Source organism: Xiphophorus hellerii, chromosome 8 (genome assembly GCF_003331165.1).
Source record: "Xiphophorus hellerii strain 12219 chromosome 8, Xiphophorus_hellerii-4.1, whole genome shotgun sequence".
In the NCBI taxonomy this organism is placed as follows: Eukaryota; Metazoa; Chordata; class Actinopteri; order Cyprinodontiformes; family Poeciliidae; genus Xiphophorus; species Xiphophorus hellerii.
The window spans coordinates 20,197,343-20,218,826 of record NC_045679.1 but is presented as its reverse complement, the minus strand read 5'-3'; the positions used below and the strand labels follow the sequence as shown (position 1 = coordinate 20,218,826).

General features: G+C 39.0%; 2 protein-coding genes across 14 annotated transcripts in view; both read right to left on the bottom strand.

The window, feature by feature from the left end:
- The window catches only part of LOC116725013 (neurogenic locus notch homolog protein 1-like), a 247,010-nt gene that overhangs the window by 199,540 nt on the left and 25,986 nt on the right, over positions 1-21,484 (bottom strand). For all 10 annotated transcript variants that reach the window (XM_032570849.1, XM_032570857.1, XM_032570850.1 and 7 more), the window contains one exon: positions 16,642-16,659. In XM_032570849.1, the coding sequence (XP_032426740.1) occupies positions 16,642-16,659 (18 nt within the window). The remainder of the gene's footprint in view (positions 1-16,641; positions 16,660-21,484) is intronic.
- camsap1a (calmodulin regulated spectrin-associated protein 1a) lies at positions 439-19,722 on the bottom strand. 4 transcript variants are annotated; one of them, XM_032570864.1, is made up of 20 exons: positions 19,356-19,722; positions 18,705-18,916; positions 12,984-13,246; positions 12,199-12,360; positions 12,034-12,114; positions 11,365-11,397; positions 10,275-10,416; positions 9,364-9,503; positions 8,635-8,731; positions 8,325-8,451; positions 7,848-7,927; positions 7,313-7,397; positions 4,936-7,168; positions 4,108-4,244; positions 3,790-3,998; positions 3,586-3,648; positions 3,216-3,303; positions 3,000-3,121; positions 2,327-2,445; positions 439-2,197 (listed from the first exon to the last, which is right to left on the bottom strand). In XM_032570864.1, exons 2-20 carry the CDS (start codon positions 18,913-18,915, stop codon positions 1,907-1,909), a joined length of 4,683 nt encoding a protein of 1,560 aa, XP_032426755.1. In that variant the 5' UTR covers position 18,916; positions 19,356-19,722; the 3' UTR covers positions 439-1,906. The 4 variants fall into 4 exon arrangements, with proteins under 4 accessions (XP_032426755.1, XP_032426757.1, XP_032426756.1 ...); XM_032570866.1 differs by lacking the exon at positions 3,586-3,648; XM_032570865.1 differs by lacking the exon at positions 11,365-11,397.

Here is a 21,484-nt window from a genome sequence, read left to right as displayed (position 1 = left end):
ATGGTTTTATGAAAAAGCAGCAAGAAGAAATAAATTGTTGGAATAAAACTACATGATGCTTTGTTTCCCATGGTTTGATACAAGCCATGGAGCAAACATTTGGCAAAAGGTGCTTTGGTCAAATGAATTTCTCAGCAAAAGTGCCACATGCAGAAGAAAAGGAGCAATGGACCTGGAAAAATCATCCTCACGATATACAGTAGCGCCATCATGAGGCCAATACCAATACAGGTTAATCTTAGACAACCTGCCAAAGGCTGCAAAAGACCTGAGACTTGGACAGACATTCAACAATGAAAATTCATCCTATCTGTTTGAAAAAATAAGGATGAGCAGCAATTTCAGTCTATCGATATGTAAGGCTCATAAGACTCAGAAAGGTCATTGCAGAAAAAGGTATTGACTCAGTGTGGCTAAATAAAAATGCTCAACAATTTGTTCTGATTTTTATTTGTAAAAGAAAAAAATTAATAATTTTCCTTCCACCTCATTTATGCTCTACTGCATGTTGTTCTTACATAATGGATGTATTAAGACAACACAGGGCCAGATTTAAAGGGTTATGAACAGTTTGTCAAGGCACTTTATAAACGACCAAAAGCTTCTTTGTTCTTTATTTTAATTTGACTTCTCCCTTCTATCTACTGCTTTGATTTTGTCACTTGTACGTTATCGAAGCGATATATCCCTCACAAACACAACCATTACTACCATTACATGTAGTTAAGATTGAATAGGTGTTATTAGACTCAGACTGAGAGATCTGTATCGGAAGAATAGAAATAATGTTTCTGTTTTATAAGGAACTGATACAATCTGGTCCAATTTTAGCAAGAAAAATGTACCTAGTTGCACTTTATTATATATCTTCAAAATAAATAAACACAAAATATATAACTAAAATCAGACATAACATTTCTTTAACATAATAAACTTTAAAATAGTGCCTACTTTTTTTTTAGTAAACAGAACTTGTACGCAATGTACAGAAAATACTGTTCAAAAATGTACAAAATGCAGCAAACAAATATATCAAGTATAGTGCAGGTTTTTTTTCCCAAACAGTATACCAATACTGACAACTGGTCATTAGCAGGTAATAGCTGTGCCATGTAATAACATGTAATAACAAAATATGAGCAGCAAACAGCGAAATAACTTAGTTGTTTAGATTAATGGATTATTTAGTTTATGAATTATCACACACAAATGGTATAGCTTGATGCAGTCCAAAAAATACTATATGTGTAGGATGAATAGTAAAATGTTTCCCTTACTGTGGAACCAATATTTCTGGTTCTGTTCTCTTGTGTGACAACAGCAAACAGGTCCAAAATTATAAGAAAAATAAAAATAAATAAATTAGTAGTTAAGATTTAAAGCATAATCATCAGAAAGATGAATCCTATCCCACCAGTCATTCACACCTGCAAACACACTAAACCGGACGAATACTACCACCATTTACCTCGTACATACACTCAAAGTATCTTCAAAGTTCCTTCTTTATAAAAGCAGATACAGTCTCGCGGAATCTCCGTAGATTTTTTTATTTTGCTTTTTTTATGCGAAGCTGAGCCAGCAAACTTTGATGACTTGCCTCGGTTCATCACAGCCTGCCGTAAGCTGCACTTTGTGTCGGTAGCATGTTTGCTTCTGGGAGGAGATTCAGCGGGATAAGACTTGGTGACTTCAGGTTATGATGAAATTAAATTATCGAAATGTGACATGCATAAGAACCGGGTAATAAAATGAAAACAGCGAGTACAGTGAGTTGGTGAGTTGGTACTCACACTGCCACAGACCATCTAGCTCTCTCTCTAATTCCGTCAGTCTTCTCCAAGATGTTTGGGTCCTGCCCAACTGTAGCTTATTAAACACAGACAGTAAAGTGTGAAAGTCCTGCTCATTTTCTGCGAGCGCTCCCTGGTCTCCTGATCTGCCACAGGTGATTGTGGATGGTCAGAGCGTCCACGCTAACGGACACGGTCTTGGCGGGGATCACGGTGAACTGCTTGCGGTCTGAATTGTACTTGTACAGTTTGTCAATCATCTTTTGCGTGATGGCGCGCGGCCCAATGCCTGTGTACTTGATGATCACCTCGGTGTCTGGTGAGTACGTGTAAATGGCGCGAAACTGACACCCGCCGTCGCGGAAGAGGATGAACAGGTGGTTGGATTCACACTTTTCCAACTCCTGGGAAACACAAACAAGAGTTTCAGTCTGGGCGTATAACAAGAAATTGTCGGGAACGCAACAAAATGCATGAAGATCACAAAAGTTTTAGGTGCGCAGTTTGGATTGACTCCAGGAGATTTCACTGACCTCAAGGGTGACATTTTTCTGGACCTCATTAACTTTTCCAGCCAGGCAACAGTGGGCGATGGCATTGATGATGATTGGCTTGTTGGATTTTGAGCTAGGCTCCTTGAAGAGTTTAGGACCTTTAAGCAAACAAAATGTTATTTAATTTTTTTTAAAAGTTTGTACTTCTAAATGTCCTCAATAATTTGGATCAGACTTTTTATATAAATGTAACTTTTGTTTTTGAGATACAGTGACTGCTGTTTTTGTAACGCTTGCTGTGCTAATTGGGCAAATTGCTAAGTAAAAATCCTAAAGTCAGACTACAACACGTGTAATTATTTTTGCAGTTTTAAAATATTAGATAAGTCCAATTTTCCAGTGACTTTTCTCTAACAGCAGTGTGATATTACCTCTACAGCAGGAAGCCTACCGAAAATTGCTCTTCTTTTTCATTTTGTTCCATCAACTCATCATTGGGACAAAAAGCTTCACTGAGAGTACATTTAAATCTTCCATTCACTGTGACCTTATGTACCACCTAATGTCAAATCAAAATGTAAGAGGGATATTGAATGGTGCTCATAGCAACCATCTCTCGCCAGTAGAATCACTGGTAATGAATAATTACTTTAGAGGAATCTTTCTTTTACTTATCAGTATAATCCTTCTGAATTTCGGCATTTCTGCTCACCATTGTACTCCATTGAAGTGATGGATGAGGCTATGGAGCCGTTCTCCCAGTCCCGATCCATGTTCCTGCTGGAAGCTCTGCTCAACATGGGGAACGAATCCACAGAGCACACAGATGGAGCCCTTGTTGACACGTTAAACACAAGTCAATCGGATAAGCACAAGGATACGCAAGATTTAGAATCTGATTAGTGAATTTTCAAGCACAAGTTCTTACCTGTTTGAGTCTGCCCCACCAGAGATAACGCTGTCTGGATCCATTGCTAGGGAAAGTGTTGATCCACGATGACTGAAGCTTAAATCAGCTACAAAGAGTGAGAGAAGGTAGCATCAGTGTATTTTACAGTTCACATTTGATTGCCCTCATTCTGTTCCTAAACTACGGAATAGTTAGAACAAGTAGTCATTTTGATCGATAAGGTACACCAAATATCCATTGAACAAAGAACAATAAGCACATATAGCATATATACTGTACATGTATGAATGTATAGTTTATATAGTTTGTTTTTTTGTTTTGTTCATTTTTGCTTAATAAGTTGTACATGCTTGTTTGACATTATGCAGAGCAGGTTAGAGACATTCACCTCCCCTGCTGGCTGCTCCTGAACTTTGGTTTTTCATTAACATAGACACCTTCAGAGAATCACCTGTGTGACACACATGCACACATTTACAAGAGGACACAGCAAGCACACAGGACACTAAAGCCAACCAAGTCATAATTAAACAAACATGTAAACAAATCTAAACAACATACAACACTTTGTAAGCCCCACCAATGGTCTTACGTGTGGTGGATCCTTTAGGAAGGCTGCTGGAATATCCTCGGTGCATTGATTTGGGTCTGCTCCCGCGGGGTTTGGTCTTGGTGCGGGGCTTGACCAGACCCTGCTCTTCCATAAGGGCTTCCTGCTTCCGCCGCAGATACTCCTGTTTAATAAGCTCTCGACGGGCCTTCTCCTCCTCCTTACGAATTCGCTCCTCCTCCGCCTTACGCCTTGAATAAACATCATAACAGTTAAGGCTTCCTATTTTATTTTTTTCGTGAAAACAGTCCAAGGACAAGCTATGTTATTTTTTGTGCAGGAGTCTTGGCCAGAACGTACCGTGCCTCGTCACGTTTGATCTCGCTCTCTGCTTCTTGCTGCTGTTTGCGGTGTCTCGCCTCCTCAGCTTTGCGCTGCTGTTTGAGGAGGAAGGCAGCACGGCGTTTTGCCATTTCATCCTCTGCCTTCTCATCGTCCTGTTAAATTGTAAATAGATCAGCGTGCCTTGAGAAATTATTTTTTCCCCCCTTGAACCTTTCCCCATTTTATCATGTTACAAAGACAAATGATTCATGTAATAGAACAATACAAAATAGCTCTGGAAGTAGAAGGAAAATGACACGGTTTTAGCAATTGTTTAAGTATAAAAATTGTAAAAGTATGATGTGCATTTGTATTCAGTGCCCTTCTGTCTATACATCCACTGTACTTAAAATTAGTGCAACCATGTGAGCTAATAAGGCATTTGCTTAGTGTAATTTATTTTCAGCATAAAATCATCTGTGTCTGTTGGCCTAGTCAAAGGCCATGGCCTAAATTAAGAATGCTAAGAAGAAAAATGAAGTCTCCTCTCTCTAGATGTGCAGAGTGTACAGACATGCTTCAAAATACTTAATCAATCAAGTATACCTCTACCCTGTATTAGCTCACGGTAACTGAATATAAATGCACACAACTCATTCAAAGTTTATTTTTGAAAACCTCGTTTCCTATTCTTTCTACATCACATGCATTACATGACGGTTTATCACAAAAATCCTAATGCAATGCATGTTTGTAGTTACAGATGAACGAATAGTAAAAAGGGAGATGTAAATGGCTGTGAAGACGAGGCTCTTTACATGTCATTGCACCAGACAAACAAAAGCAACAACATTTTGGATTTACCTTAAAGAAGAAGCCCAGCACTCCTTTCTGCTCTCCTTCTGCTGTGCCGTCTGTGATATCTGCACCGCCATCCTCCACTGGATCCTTGACCTCTGACAGGTCAACCTCGATCAGCTGACTCCTGATCCTGCCGCTCTCATCGACGTCGACATTCTGTTTGTTGTAGTTGGTGGTTTGTTCTTCTTCTTCCTCTGCATCCTGTGATGCAGATTCAGACGTCTTGGTAATAACTGGTGGGTCTTGCGATTTCAGTTTGTCTGATAAGTGCACATCTCCGTCTCCGTTGCTTTCATGGACTCTGAAGGTAGAGTTCCTCTGAACCCTCTGAACTCCAGCTGTCTCCAGTTCTCCATCATTACATTCTCTTGAAGAAATGTCACTATCTGGGAGTGGCTTGGTGGATTTGGTTAGGGCAGACTTGTTATTTGCTTTATTTTGTTTGCGTTCTGCCGCTTTACTGCGCTGGCTGGAACTGAGTTTGGGGGGACGGCGAAAAGGCATCGAAGTGCTGCTGCCAATGTCTACAAAGTGAACTGCAAAGGATCTTGAGTCTGAGGTAGAGGATACTGTTTGGGGTGTGTTGGAGTCTATCCCAGAATCTGTGCTTTTCTCTGTTTGTGTATGGTCTGGTGGTGAGACAACACTTTGCTTCATTAGAAGATCTTGCTGAAGGGAAAGCTGCATCATCTGTTGCTGGATGGAGCTAATAGCTTGATTGAGCAGGTCTATGGAGTTTGAACATTCGTTGAAATCCGGTTCAGAGCGATTACTCTGGGTAAGGGTGTTCCAGCTGTCGTCTCTTGTTATTGTCCTCCTGTCTGTTTGACTTTTCAGAGAATCGAGACAGGAATCGTCTTTACAAGCTTGGGTCTTTGCTTTCCTCCTCTCTGCAGCTGTTGATCCAGAAGATTCAAGGGAGTGTTTCATAGGTAAAGGAAGTGTGTCGCTCCTCCCTCCACCCTTTTTAACAATGTTCAAAAATGCAGCTTTCCCAAGCTTTAGTCTCTGCTTAGCATTCAGGGCTTCCATCTTCTTCTTCTGATATTCTATTGCACGCCTCTGCTCTTCCAGCTGCATGTGAAGCTGTAGCAGCTCTGAAGGCACAACCGGACCAGCCATTACATTCTTCCCCAACATGGTGCTAGGCTCCTTCGCCTGCCACTGAGAGAGAATCTCAGAACCATCCGGCGTAGTCTTTTGGGAGCTGCTCGTACTTGAGTATCCATCACGAAGGCCAAGTTTAAGCAGCTTTCTCTCTGCAAAGCTGGTCATCTTGATTCCCGCGCTGCCCGAAGCACTGCAGCTGCTTGCCCACGACACAGTGCTGGGACAAGGACTTGAACGTCCGCTTGCATCTTCCTTATCCTCATGCTCACTTACCTTCAAGTCTTCTCGAAGCTTTGCTGACTCAACTTCTCCGTCTCCGAATTCTGCCATGTTGCCCTCAAATAAACGATTCCCCCTCAGCGTCTTCTCCAGCTCTCTCTGATCATCCTCATCATCTTCCTCAAGGTCTGCAATATCTGAATCAGAGTCATGCCCTGCCTTTATCATTGTGGTATGTGGAGTCTTCTCTGGTTCGAAAGCCAGGTGAAGAAAAAAGCCTGGAGACTCTGAGCTACCAACTGACCCATCTGTACGGGGTCTGGAAGTACTGGGAACTGAATCAACCACACAGAGTTTCTTTCTTGAAGAGAAAGGAATATTTGTAGTTCTTGTTTTGACAGCTACTGCCCTGCTGCAACTCTCCCCACTTTCCTCCTGCTTGTTCAGCAATATACCCTTCTCCTTGGCTGGCTTAGGGATAGTTGGCATCAAAGGCTCCAGATAGTAGCTGTCTGTCTGACAGTCAAGAGCAAAGGGGCTTGCATCGTGACGGAAAACACGAGAGCCATCGGAAGCCCTGGTGGACGATGTTAATTTCTGCGCTTCCAGCTCATCCTGCTCCATGTCACTGCCAATTCGGTGTCGAGAAAAACCAGATGGGTGAATAACAGAAACCAGTTCCTCCTCCTCTATTTCCTCCTCTTCGTCTTCTATGCGCATGTGACTGAGCAGACTTTGGCCACTGAGTCGGTACTGAGGCAGACTGGACCCCAGCATGTGTTTTGGGGTTATGCTTATGATGTTAGAGGCCAAGCTGTCCTTGCTTATGGTGCGAGCGAGGCTAATGCTGTCTGCGTCATCCTCCTTGGCAAAATGCACAGCATGTGGCACTGGTTGGGACAAAGGTCTAACAGGGAAAAGGGACACCATGAGTTTTACAGAATAAAAAAAGGCAATTGTTGAACAATTGAATTTGTACACCCACTTCTACTGCTGCCACAAACTTAGAACTGCTTTTATCAGACATAAACAGAATTAATCATAGCCTCACCTTGTCCTTCTTTCTGGCCACGCCACTATTGAGTCCTGGTGTTGTCCATCTGTTCGCGCCATTGAGTTTGACCTTTTTCTCAAATCTGTGAGGAGCAAATATTAATCATATTCAAGGAACTATTTGACAAATCTGAAAAATCGATAGCAAATAATTTAAAATTTCAAGTTTGGAATCTTCAAACAAATTCACGTCTCTATTCACACAAGTAGTAATTAGTTAGCAGTAAATACAAAGGAACAGAAGAAAGATACATTGAAGACCATCAGGGTCTAATGACCCTTTTTGTTCTCACTCAGGAGCAAAACTAAAATGCAGTTCCTTCATGAAATATTATAACCACGAGATTTTTTTTCCGACTTTCTCACCTTGCAACCAAAAAATGTAATATACTTTAATAGTATTGTATGAGAAGGATCAATGCTAAGTAGCGGACAATTGCAAAGTAGAAAAGAAAGATACAGTTCTTGTCCCCAGAGTCTACAATTATTAAAATATGGGGGAGCAGAATGTGCACCAATATGATTTGTACTACCTGAAGTGCTCTTCTCAACCAAATTTTGTCTCTGTCTCAGTGGCAGTAATGAATGAGATGGACTAGAGGATGATGTGGCGCTGAGAAAGAAAAACAGAGTAAATCAGTATTAGATTAAAGTTATTTTAAATACAAGTTGTCTTAAACAAATTTCTGTAGCCATAATCCTACTAATGCAACATCTGTTTACAAACAGACTTTTGGTCCAGTTGTATTTATTGGTGTATTACTGTCCTGAATAGTAGGACAGTTGCTTAGTTATGCAGTGTGTGGATAAAAAGCAACTACTGAATATGTATATTACGTATACAGTATAAATTTGAAAGCCTATTTTTAGCAATAAATTAAAGATGTCACAGTTTAGACAAGATCATGCAAACATCCAAATGGTCCAGTTCTAGTAGAATTTCCTATACAAAAAAATCCACACAATGGTACTAAATAATATTTGTTATTTAAGCATTTTTGGCTTAATACCTTTGGTCATTTGTGGAGGTTGTGGTCAAGATGTCCACTGAGTTTGATGAAGGCATGAAGCTTCGTTTAGTGACATTTGAGACAGGTACATAGGACCGAGAATGTTTGGGCTGCAGCAACACTCTCACTAAAAAATAACACAAAAGGGGGAAAAAAAAAAAAAAAAACACACACAAACAAAACACAAAAAACACCTATTTGAGTCAGGATTGACAACAAAAATAAAAGATAATGCTTTGTCTTGCTTTAAGATAAATTAATTTAGTTACATAAGCCAAAACAAATCTATCATGTAAAAAAAATATCTTACCATCTTTGACATCCTGAAGGTCTCTGGGATGTACAAAGTCAGGCTTCACATTTTCAAACCACCAGAAAAGCTCAGCAATGAAGACCATAACATTGTTCTGAATGACAAAAACCATACAACGTGATTAGTGTTAAGAGATACACATGGCTAGCAGTTTCAGAGTCTCTACCTTTAAATGAAGCTGTTCATATTTTGTTGAAGACAGTGACAAACTGGTCTTGTGCTCATTGCTTAAGATTTTCAACATCAGATCAGTGGACCAAAAGCAGGTGGGGCATTGTAATAAGCAAAAGAATAACTGCAAAACATGTTCTCTGGTGATAGACAGCTTATAAGGAGAGCAGCAAAGTTTTAAGAAGACATATTTTATATCTGAAAACCAAATATTTATATAACTACAGCTACGATTTGCATTATTTTTACATTACATAGCTGAAAATGACTGCACCCATCCATTTTCTATGTGACCATAGAGAAGGAGGCGGCTATTTCCAGAAGTCAAGAAATTAAAAGTGGGAAAAATCCAGTTTTTTGTCAATCTGTTAAAAGTGCAACACACAGATGCATAGCACGTACAACAATGTGCACATATACAGTACAAACCTAAAGCTAATGTAAAGTGGCCAGTCAATCTAATGAGCCCTCACATGCACATGGAAAACATAGAGACTGTGGACTGGAAGGACTCAGTTAGGACTCAACAGTGTCAACATCTGTTTGTCTGGTTACCTTCAACACAGGTGGTGAGTAGAACAGATCCTCTGGGTTCAGGAAGAAGCACTTGTTCAGATACTCACTGGAAAACTCCTTCAGCAGCTGGATGTTGTACATGCTGTCTGCTATGGAGGGAACTTCCTTTAAGCAAATATCTGCACCCAACACAACAATAATTGTTAATATCAAATGGCCTATTTATTAGGACAATGTTTTTGTTTTTTATTTCAGGCATTTGCATTTTGGAAGATGCTCTTACGTCATATACTGTGGGTTTCATCATCCTGGGTTTTTTAGGGTTTTCTTTTGTGTTTGGATTTTGAACATTTTCTTATGGTTTATGCTCAATAACTCTTAGCATATTCAGTTAATGTCATTGTGTTCATTATTGCTAGTGTGCGGGTATGGAAGTTGCTACTGAGGGAAGAGGATTCCAAGTTAGATATTAGCTATAAATTAACTATAAAATCAAAGTAGAGGAAGAGAAGCTATTTATAAGGAAACTGTTCTATACAAGCATGTTGGATGTTTATTAGGTTTTCTACAACACAAAGCTAATGTTCAGTGGATGCCTGGTCATTTCACTGTATTGATAATTTTGCACTTCTGTGTCTGATTTTCTATCAACTCTTTATCATTTTATTTTTATTTTAAATTAATGATGGCATGTTTTACAGCGACTCTTATCTCACATGGCGTGATGTACAAATTAAGTTTATCTCTGCTCATGGCAGAAGAACTAAAATAAAACGTTTCATATTATAGGTTTAAAAGAGAAATTGTAATCAGCTCTAATCAGTGTCAGCAGAACATCAGCTATAAATCTCTGACTGATGGATCTACTTTATTCTAAAGGGAAAATTTTCAATCTGGTTTCTAATCAAGAAGAGAAAAACTATTAAAAAAAATAAAACATCCCCTCTAACCTTCGAGTTTAACAACTTCTGGGCAATAGAAGTGGATCACAGCAAGCAGAGCTGTGCCGTCGTTCACATCCTTCAATATGTCTTCCACCAAGGGGAAGTGCTGAAGAGTGCGACCTGAAAGATGATCTCTGCGATACCGCACCTACGGAGCAGGACAGCATCCAAGTTTACAAAATGAACACAAGCTTATTTGATCAAACAGAAAACCACATACACACTCGTCACACACGGACACAATACACCTCACTTTGTGAATACTCCTCTGCCTCATTTTAACATGCATACTGTGCAGCAGATGTCCGAAAGTGAATCTTACTACTTTATGGCATTCATATAATTTATGATTTTTATTTATCATGTAATTTAATTTATATCAAATCAGTTGGAGATTTTTGTCATTTTGGTAGGTGCGTTGTGTGTCTGTTATTTTAGTGTCTGGCATGACGTCAGCAGTATATAGTTATAATGGCGAATTACTGAAAACAACATTTAGGGTTAAAGGAGATAAAAGGGAGAGACGTTTAAGGTTAAAGTGAAAAACAAAGGGGTCAGTGGTGAGTACGTTACCACACGAGAGAACTCCACAGGCTCCAATAAACAATGGGCCAGAGCATGCCATAAATCAGGCTGGTGAGGGAAGACAGAAATAATTTGGTGGATGTTAACAATGGAATGAAACATGCAGTGAGTGGAAATGTGGAGCCATCTGAAAGTGTGCTTTATGCATGCTGCTTGACAGCATCGATGTGTTTGAAGTGAACTGAAGTTCCTCTCTGTGAGAATATTTTAACGGGGGGCAGATGACTGTAGAATAAATAGCTACAGAGTTTCAAAATGAAAGCTAACCAACAGGGAAAGCAGTTTCATCCATTGGTTGCTTCTTGTTTTGCTACTAGGTGGCACTAGATATTTTCCCCTGTGCATACTAAAGTGTTTCTATGACAAGGTGTTTTAGTCATTATGCTTTCTTCTTCTTAACTCTCTTCAAAGTTTATTTTAATGTAACTTTCCAAGTGTGAAACATACGTACACAACAGCATTCAACTCAGACACACATACAAACACAAGGATAGCAAACATTTACACTTACAGGTACAAGCTTCCAGTACCATTTGGAGGGAGACTAGTTTCCAAGAGGCACACATGGAGGAAGGTTAATGGGACACAAACAGGGAGAGCAGCAGACAAGTAAAGGGTCAGATACTGGGACACCGAATCAGAATTACCTCCTGTTAGACAGGAGATAGGTCTGATAGGAATGGATATGGAAAAGGGTTAGACTGAAACATATCACAAACAATGTCATTTTAAGCACAGTTAGCAACAAATATTGCAGAAATTCTCAACAATCTAGAAAAAATGCATAACTTAATTAATTTATGTAATTCAAAACTCTGTAATAGTTCAAGTTCATGACAGATTTGAAGTGTTTATTTCTGGCAATTATCACCAGCAGCTAATCTCAAATTCAACTTCACTTGTATGTGTCTGCCTGTAGCTGAAAGTATTTTATAGAAAATGGCTAAGTGTGGCATATGGGATTTTATCATAAAGGAACACACAAGAAAAACAGAGAATAAAAGCACAACAGGGGGATCAGACACTGACACAAGTGTCCACAAACCAGCTATGACAGTTCACAAAGTCAACAAGACCATTATATTCAACAAGCATAACTACATTTCCAAAGAAAAATACTATTTAACACACCAAGCCTTTTAATCGCTTCAGTGAGATGAAGGCACAGAGATTTGTGTACCTTGTGGTGGCTGGGTGACTCCAGTAAGTGCTGCTTCATTTTACACTCTTTATCTGTTAGCTCCCTCATTTTTATGGTAATCTAATGTGAAAAAAAAAATTGTGTAAGTTGAAATTATTCAAAGCATTCAAAAATAAAAACAGAACAGATCTGATTGATTAAAACCTTGTTAATCCAAAGGATCATAGCCTCTTCCAGGTTGTAAGGAAGCTCTTTGGAGGCACTGATGTTTGAAAAGCGTTTGACACACGACACCACCTTCTCTATGCTGATCATTTCCACTGTGTAGGCCATCATCAGAGCATCAATGAGGTGGATGTGGGCACTCTGGGAAAAGAAAGAGATTTGGATTTTGTTTTTCTTAATAATTATTCAGAATATGAAGTAGAATGACAAATAATTTCATTTGTTTCAACTTCTAATTGCTGCCTCAGACTCTTAAGTGCCTCTATTGGAGAAGAAACACATCCATTTACTAAGAAGACATTATTCTCTGTGTTTGTTTCTCAACCAGCTTAGATGACTGTGTGTTTTCACAACTGTGGGGGATATAACTAACATCTCCGTGGAAAGGATTCCCATTAAATAAACATGTTGCACATTGTGCCTCATAAATATTTTTGTGCAGACACTAAATCCAACAAAACTGTCACATCAGATATTAAATTATTTACTGCAACATTCTAGGCCTGTATTTGTGTGATGAAAGCAGCTAAAAGCCAAATGGGAAATTTTAACATTCAGATTCTCTCCAGATCTCCTACTTTTGTGCCGAACTTCTCTCTGTCATGGATTAAAACATGTCTGGATAAGTTAAGTTTATAAAACAAATTCTAAAATGCTCATAGTAAACAAATCATTTCTAATTCAGACACGTTAGGGCATTTTCTTAGGATTGTTGTAGCTGTCACAGCTTTTTGTTATTGCAGCTTTCAGAAGGAGGCACCGACCATTTTAATGGGAGAAGAGCTGAGGTCTATGTCAGACACTGGTGTGCTGTTGGTCTCCAGGACATAGATCCCTTTTCTGGACAGGGCCTGGATGACAGACTGGTGGCTTTGGAGGTAGGCGGCCTGTTCAGCGGGAAGGATGAGTCCGCACACACGGTTGTAGAGCTCTCCAGACAGCAGCAGGTGGATGATGGGGGGCTTGATGTGCTCCTGCTCATACTGGTCGGTATAGAATGGGTCTCGAAGATCTGAAGGGATGTGATCTGGAAAGCAGTCACAATGACATGACACTTGAATTTCTCATGTTTTTATTGCCTCCTTTATCACCATCATTCATGCAACTTTTTTTTTCTTTAGGGTTAACGGTGTTTACTAGTTGCTCATGTTACATAACCACAAAGCTTTCAGTGCACGGACTATAAAGGTATTAGACTGTCTGAAGGGGAAAAAAAACACAACCCTAGGACAAACTCAGATGCTGAACATGTCAGCTCTTCATGCTGTGAACCAGAGGCTTTAAGTCAATGAGTTAACAGACTTAGAGGTGATGTTTAAGCTGCTGTTTTCCTGCTTGTGGTCACAGACGTGGTGGCAGTTATTTTTATATGCCTCTGACTCGTTAATCCAGATTTAAAGCCTGCAGGACTCTCGACATTTAGCTTTCAGCACATTCGGTGCTGATGCAGACAGGTGGTGGCAAGAGCAGGGTTGTTTTATGTTTTTATCTATTTACATTGCAAAGAAATAGAAACAAACCCACTTTTGTTATTAAAGATACATTTGATTTACCCAGTGGTTCAAATGAGATGACCAATAGGACTCTCATTCAGTGTTAAATTTAAAGTTTCAATAATCGTTAATGGAAAACTAGCAAAAAACAGTCATTTCAAAAATTGAAACAATGAATAAAGTAAATAAAAAAGCTTAAAGCCGACAATAACTGTTGTTAACACTGGAAAACAGGGTGGAAAGGGGATTCACAAAGCGATGCAATTCTCATTTTTTGCACCACATTCACAATGATTGCACTAAATACATGATAATGCAATCACTCCCATAAAATCCACCAGATAAAAGCATTTTGCAGAGATTCATCCCGTCTTTGTTGGATATCTTTAGTTGCTTTTGCATAAAGTTTTAACAAGTGCTTCCAGTTGGTATTAGTAGCATATTGGCACAAAAGTGTACTTTGAGAATTAGAAAGACATACAAACTCTATTTTAAGACATTTGATATGTGCAAATTTCTTTGTATGTTTGCCACAGTGGTTGCACATGAATTATTTTTTCTTTTGACTGGCATTATGCTTATTTACTTTTTTTTTTTTTTTATTTAAACCCTTTTGTAAAATTCCTTTTGTTTTGTTTAACCAAAATCCTAACTATGAACAAGCATGGCAAATAACCTTTGGCTCTGTATGAAGAAAATGGATAATATTTGGTAATGCTCAACACTTGCCTCTACACAAACTAAATAACCAAAAGAGGGCAGAGCCTTTTAAAAAGTAAATAAACAGCAAGATTGGGACTGAACAGCAGAACTCTGTGAAGACTCAGCTGTGCGTTTCACAGCCTGCTGCATGCTTGACATGGTCTATACCACAATTTCTTTCTCACTCAGTGCTGAATTCATTATGTGTGCGTGAGCATCCGAGATCATGTATGAAACTGCTCTTTGCACACTACATCAGGTCGGATTAAATCTGTCTAGTTTTGCTCCCGCTCCTCCTAAACCCGCACCACTCTCTGTCCTGACTCTCCCTCGCCCTCAGCTGCCTTGAATGCCCCCTTGTCGTTCCTGGTTGCCGTGGTGATGGGTGATGAGACGGGAAATGCCAGCATGGCTAATCGTGGGGGCTGGGATGCTGTCCCATCTCCTGCTCATTTGATCATGTTATGGTATATGTGTGTGTTTAGACACGTTATGAGTCTAAACAAGAAGGGCGTGTGCGTGCGTGTGTGGCAAGAGGAACTGTAAGGGTTGAGGGAGGAGCTCCTCTGTAATCCTTGCTGCTAATACTCCGTCAATATTATCCACCTGATCTAAGCATCACAGCCCACCCTGGTGAGCATGTGTGAGAGTGTGAGGGGAATTAAGAAAGGTTGTCTGTGTGTGGGTTTATACAGGGAAAGGCTTTGTTCCTATTCAGGCGCTCTGTCAGACAGGATGCAGGGATCTTGCTGACAGACGATGCAGGGCTTTCAGACTCTGGGCAATGCAGCAGAAAGATGCAGCTCTTCGATTCCAGTAAGAACGCTATAATGGAAATACTTCCTGAAGAGCACAAGCTGAGAAAACAAAATCTTTACGATGCACGCATGGATACACCTGGGAGTCTTACCTAACAGAAAACAGTGGAAGGTTTAAAGCTTTTTCAGTTTGGATCAAGCTTTCAGTGTAGCTCAGGACAAATGTGTTTTTTATTTCCAAAATTATTAATTTAGTAGCTCTGGTACACTGTGTCTAATTTTCTACTTCTATTATGTTCAAAATAAATCAATATGAATCTGAATTTAATATGGTCATTGTACTCTTACTTAAAATCAGCACGATCTGGCTGCTGGACATTCAAAAACTATTAATAAAAAAATATATAATCAAAATCAGATAAAAAAATAATGGTGTTTATTTTACATTCTTGGACAAAATCTAGTAAAATAAGTCTCCAATGGTCAGGAATTAGCACGTTATGAGTCTAAACAAGAAGGCTTTGTTGAGCAGAACACAAGCCTTCAGGTCCAATCCCATTAAACACTTAAGCATGTGACTGGCTGACTCTGACTTTCACACCAGCTTAAAGACAACACAGTCCTCCCAGCACCACTGTGTCTGTGTGCAAGTTTGCACTTAAAGCTGATCAAAGTGGTTTTGGTCTTCTGTCCTGTTCAAATTAAACAAAGTCACTGAGGTTTATTTTGTTGATATTTGTTATATAATTGGCACTACAATGTTACTTTGCCAAGAAGAGATACGTTAAGTTATGCAATACAAAAACATTTCTCTGTTATGAGATTCAGAAAACAGCTTATATACCAAAAATGAACCTCTGTGAATGCCCCCTTGGTGAGAAATTATTCTAAAAACAACATAAAAAAAGCCAGAACACCATTTGCAGATGCAGTCAGGACAAAGGTAATTAGCTCCTGGGGACTCAACCCATAGTGTGGTGCAACGACAACCAAAGTGTTTGACAGTGATGAATATAAGAGCATAAGAAAAACAAAGTAAAAAAGTGGCAGGATCATGTTGTTCCATAGGTTTCAAAGTGCACAACGTCCCTATCCATCTTGCCAAATTAGTTAAAACGTTGCTAAAAGGTGCTAAATGCTAAATAGAGTAGCCATCACAAAAGCCTGATCTCAGGCTCATGGAGTGTTTACAAGCAGATCTGAAGGGGTGTGTGGGAGGAAGGAAGCTCTACCAATTATCAAGGAAACGTATGTAAACTTGACTACAAAGAAAATAATTTAAAAATGTCACTCGTTATTTATTCTGTGTGCTTTTTTTAAGGAAATCTAACGTTTTTGACCATCCTAACTGGACTAAAAATTATAACGTGTATTCTGATTTAATTTCAGCAAAATAGAAAAAAAAGTTTGATCTTTTTACAGTCTACATAAATACATAAAGCTTTAGTCCTCACTAACAAGCTGTGTATTTAGGGCTTTGTCTCCTTCTCTGTGTCAAGTTGCTGAGCTGTGCAAAGCAGAACTCCAGGAGGAAAGCCCCTCTTCTAGTATTGCTGAGTCACAAACTGAATGTCATAACAACTATTCTGCAACTTGAGGTCTGCCCCAGTAGCTGCTTCCAAATCCATCATTGTCTCACTGGGGTCCGTGAACAGCACCATTCACTTTGTGCTCAGACTCCACAGAGAGCAGACAGCGAGTGGCACAGAAACCCACATTAAAGGAGTCATTTCCTGTCATTTACTAACCAGTGGGGCCATGTGGTCATTTTTAATGTTTTAATAGACCTTAATCTGAGCCAGCAATGTTAATGATCTCTGCAGAAAAGATGCAGTCTGAGTTTTCAGTCCCCATTGGAGGTCATAAAAGCTGCATTCTTGGTATTGTTTGAAAAACTGGCTCCTCATTTGATGGAAAAACAAAAACAAAATTAAATTACACCCAGCTATGAGTTATGAATAGGTGCATTAACACTTTACTTTATTTAAAAAGCCAGCCTTAGAAGCCTTAAAAATTGCAACATGACCCTTTCTGTTTTTGAAGACCTTTATCATTAAAAATAAAAGGGGGCCTGGAATCAGCTGACACTGGGGTACAGTTCGGATAGGTCAGCAGTCCTTCACGGGGTAAAAACACAGAGAGACGAGTGTCTACATTCACAGTAAGAGAAGACATCGATTCACAGATTAACCTATGAGGCAATTTAGCCGTGGCAGGAAACCTGAGCACACAGTGGGCGTACAGACGCTGCAAAATCAGTACAAGTTTCACCAGCAGATTCATATGTGGCAAACAAAAATATACTTTTAAGATTTAAAAATCCACATAGAAACAGCACATAGTTAGTGTTGAGTAATACTCTTCAGGTAGTGGCTAAAGTTAGCCACTAGCTAATAAAACAAATCCTTAGGTATGGCCTGATTTAAAGTCTGCTTAACTGTCATTTATTTTCCTGTTTTTATTTACTAATTAGTATTGTAGCCTGTCCTTGATTTAAGAAGTTTCTACAATGTCAAGTTTGTGATTTTTGTCAAAAAAATAAATAAATAACCCATCAAAATGGCAAAAGGTTTTTATAAAAAAGCTTCGCAGCAGATGAAGTATACCCACCTATAGGTTGATTCTGTGTATTTAATTTTCCATCCCATATGATTGCTTCTTTTCATTTTAAAGTATCTACACGCAATAAACTACTGCATAGATAGAACAAAGTTTTCAAATAGAGTGAAGCATAATTTTTTGTTGATTGCAAACTGTCGTGTACCTTAATAACAGTCAATGAAAAATGTGATGCCAGGCTTACAAATAATAGCAATCAGTTGCTGGTTATTTTATTTTTTTAATAGTTCACTTAAATCTTTTTATATTTTGTCACGTAACTTACAACCACAAATTACAGTGTACTTTATTCGACATCTGTGTTTGATAAATGTACAAAAGGCACTTTATAAATTTGAAGTTAAATTAAGATTTCCCTTTTTTTTTATATGAATCTGAAAAGTGTGGCATGCATTAGTACAACCACTTCTTGCTGCACTTACAGCCGCACATCTTTTGAGATACTTCTCTAACAGTTTTTCACATAGGGTGACTGATCTGTTTGCCCTTTTTTTTTTTTTTTACAAAAAAAGAGTTTTATTTCAATCAGATCAAATAAGGAGCTTGTGAAAACATTTCTTTTAAAGTCTCAATTGGATTTAAGTCTTGACTTTAACTTGGAAATTCTAGCATGCATACATACTTTGATCGAACCTATTCATTTGTTGTTCTACATACATGTCAAGGGTCATTCTTTTGCTGAAAGGTTAAGATTTTGCAGCCACTATTTCCCTGAACTTAGCTCCAACCACCTTCCTGTCAATCTTTAGCTAGTCTCTCCAACCAAGTGTGGAAAAAAAAAGTATTCCCACAGGCTGGAAAACCAGACTTTTTACATATATTTCTGAAAGAAAAATTACCTACTCTCTTAAACAGACATATGATTGATTTAATAAGCACCTCTCAGTAAGGAGAGAAGAAGAGAGAACCTTACCGTGACCATAGGCTTTGGCAAACAACCAGCGGAGATTTGCTTCTATTTTGGCCCTGGCGCAGTCATAGAGCTTCAGCTGTACAACCTGAGCCTCCATGCTCTCTCCTACTTCTCCTCCTCCGCCGCCTCCATCATCCTCATCATCATCAGCTGCTGCTGCTACTGCTGTTGTTCTCCTCCAGGTGCTGTCCCTGCCAGCATTCACATCCATCCTGCAGGAAGAGACACAAAGATATCCCTGCTAGTGGAGGCAAAGAGCATTACATCATCGAAGAACAAAACAAGCAGGCCCATGGTTCACCTGCTTTAGGCGATGGAACAAAATAAAACACACCGGTTCACCTTGTCTCACCTTGTCTGGCTGTCAAGTCACTTTATTCCCCTGAGCCTTTTTAAATCCGACTCTAAAGCAGTTTCTATGAATATCGGATGGTGATGTGTCTGGTTGGAACGTCTACAAATGAGTGACAGTTTTCGTTTATAACCGATTACTTTTGAAAAAATACAGCCTTACAATAAACAGCAGTTTTAACGCTAGAAACAGTAACAGATGACTATCCGAACAATAATAAGCTCGAGTTGACAGTGTGTCGGATGGCTAACCTGCGACCACAGTCATTTTTAGCAGCATTTATATAAAGAAAGACTCACTTCTAAGAGCACATTTGCGTCCTGTTGACAGCCTCAGCTTTTCGGGCAGGTGTAATGTTAAAACGTTGTCATTCTGGGCCTGGTTCCTCCAGTTTAACGGTGGAATAACGGAAGACTCCTCCCTGTTCAGCGATACAAATCTCCGGCCTGTCGCTGCCAGTGGATGGTCGTTAATCCAATAATAAAAAATCTGAGTAGGAACCATTCGGGCGTCCGTCTTCGAGGAAAATTGAAAGCGTAAACGCTGGCTGCTTCATTTTTTTGGAGCTGTCGTCGCTCCGGACAGAGGAGTAACGGGTCTACCGGTGCACGGGCAGCCCTGTTTGTAGGAGCCTGTCTCTATGGGGACGGGTGTTACCGTCAGGCTGCCTGCAATATGCCGACTCACCAGCTGGGGGCGCTGTTGTTTTACATACAGTGACCGCTCATAAATAGACAGTCGCACCTGATTTAGCGGCAATGCAACTAACTGCAGGTGTTGTTTGGGAAATGTTCCCACCACTTCTGCAACTTTAAAGACTGGCTACAGATTATGAACAGGATTTAGTTCGGATTTTGACTAAACCATTCCATTAAATACTTCCGCGTTCGTCCAAATCATCCAGTTGTCCTGAGTATAGGTGCTCTTCTTATCTTTCAGGTCTTTTTCAGACTCCAGTAGGCTTTCACCCAAGACTGTAGACAAATACATTATCTTTCTTATTTAGTGGTTTCTGAGAAAAGAAGAACTAATTACATTTGCACATACTAGTTTTACGTTTTATACTTCTAATAAAATGAAAAACCATGGTTCCTGTTTCCTTCCTCTTACAGAACTTTGTGCAGTTGCACCATGACAATTGGCAAAACACTTGCCAATTGTCAATTTTGTCAATTTTGCACTCACCGTTTAATTATGTACAATAACAGATTTATGAAATTACTGTCAGATCAGTTTGAATATTCTTCTATCAAACTGACTTTCCTTATTGCTTTGTTTAAGACTTTACCTGAGCCAAATGCAGACATATTGTTAGCTTTAAATCATCAACATTGTGACACAAGCTATCAGCTTATTCCAGTTTGATTTTTTTATTATTCCAGTTTGAAACGTAAAAGCAAAACGTTTCTTTGAATCAAAGACAATCATTACCTTTATAAATTTATGTTTTGAGGAATAGATGTATATGTTTGGATAATTTCAGCATTGCTAGAGTGGAACTAAAGTTATTTTTGCGAGAAATGGAAGCGTTACAGACATAATTGTTGTGTTGAAGTTAAATGTTTGTGTTTAAGAGAGACAACCAGAAGGGGGCGACATTTTTGCATTTACAGATAAATCTGGGTTTTGATTTCATAGCTGGATTAAACGTCTCCAACAATTTAGTTGGTGTTTCTGGCTATTGCACCTGTGATGTTATTTATTAAAATTAGATGAAATTCAAAAAAAAAAAAAGTGAACTGTGATGTTCCTCATAAAGTGAGACTGAGGGCTATAACTTCAAATGATAATTTAGAAAATAATCCAAAAAAAGAGTAAAATCAAATTTCACAGGATTTTTTTTTCATGACTGTAATTAACAAACTAAGGCTCTTGTTTATTGTTTACCAACACTTTCTTGCTCTTACTGTCTATGTACCACATGAATCAACAAGTAACACCTGGTTATGCTCAGTTAGTGTATGTCAAAATAAAAGAACATAAGAGGAAGACAGCAATATTACTTTTTAACTCTGAAAATCACGACTACTGAAAAACCACTATACATAAAACTACATCACCTGAAGATATCCCCCATAATAACCACATACTAAGCCTATTCCTCTTAAAAACCAAACCATTATTGCACGTTTTTTTCCCTTTTTATATTTGTGGTTGGAGCACATGCTCCTAAATTTTATTTAATAAATTACATTTTAATTCATCTGAATTGAGCACTTTATGCCATGTAACTGAGGAATCCCTTGCATGGCTGTGGCAAACTTTGAATATTACTTCTGAAGACTTTTTTCCCTATTTCATTCCAGTTACATTTTTCTTGCCACTCTCACATAAGGACCAGATTTGTAGAGTGAACAAGTGCCCACCATGCCACTGTAAGAGGACAGCCATTTCTTTTCAGTTTTGTCATACTCTTTTTTTTCTTCTT

Excerpts from the sequence above, each read along its gene's own strand:
- camsap1a (XM_032570864.1), bottom strand. The coding sequence starts at position 18,915 with ATGGATGTGAATGCTGGCAGGGACAGCACCTGGAGGAGAACAACAGCA. Across the intron at positions 3,649-3,789 it reads TCCTAAAGGATCCACCACAC|GTGATTCTCTGAAGGTGTCT; the intron begins GTAAGACCATTG and ends TGTGTCACACAG. Across the intron at positions 2,198-2,326 it reads AGAAAAATGTCACCCTTGAG|GAGTTGGAAAAGTGTGAATC; the intron begins GTCAGTGAAATC and ends TGTGTTTCCCAG.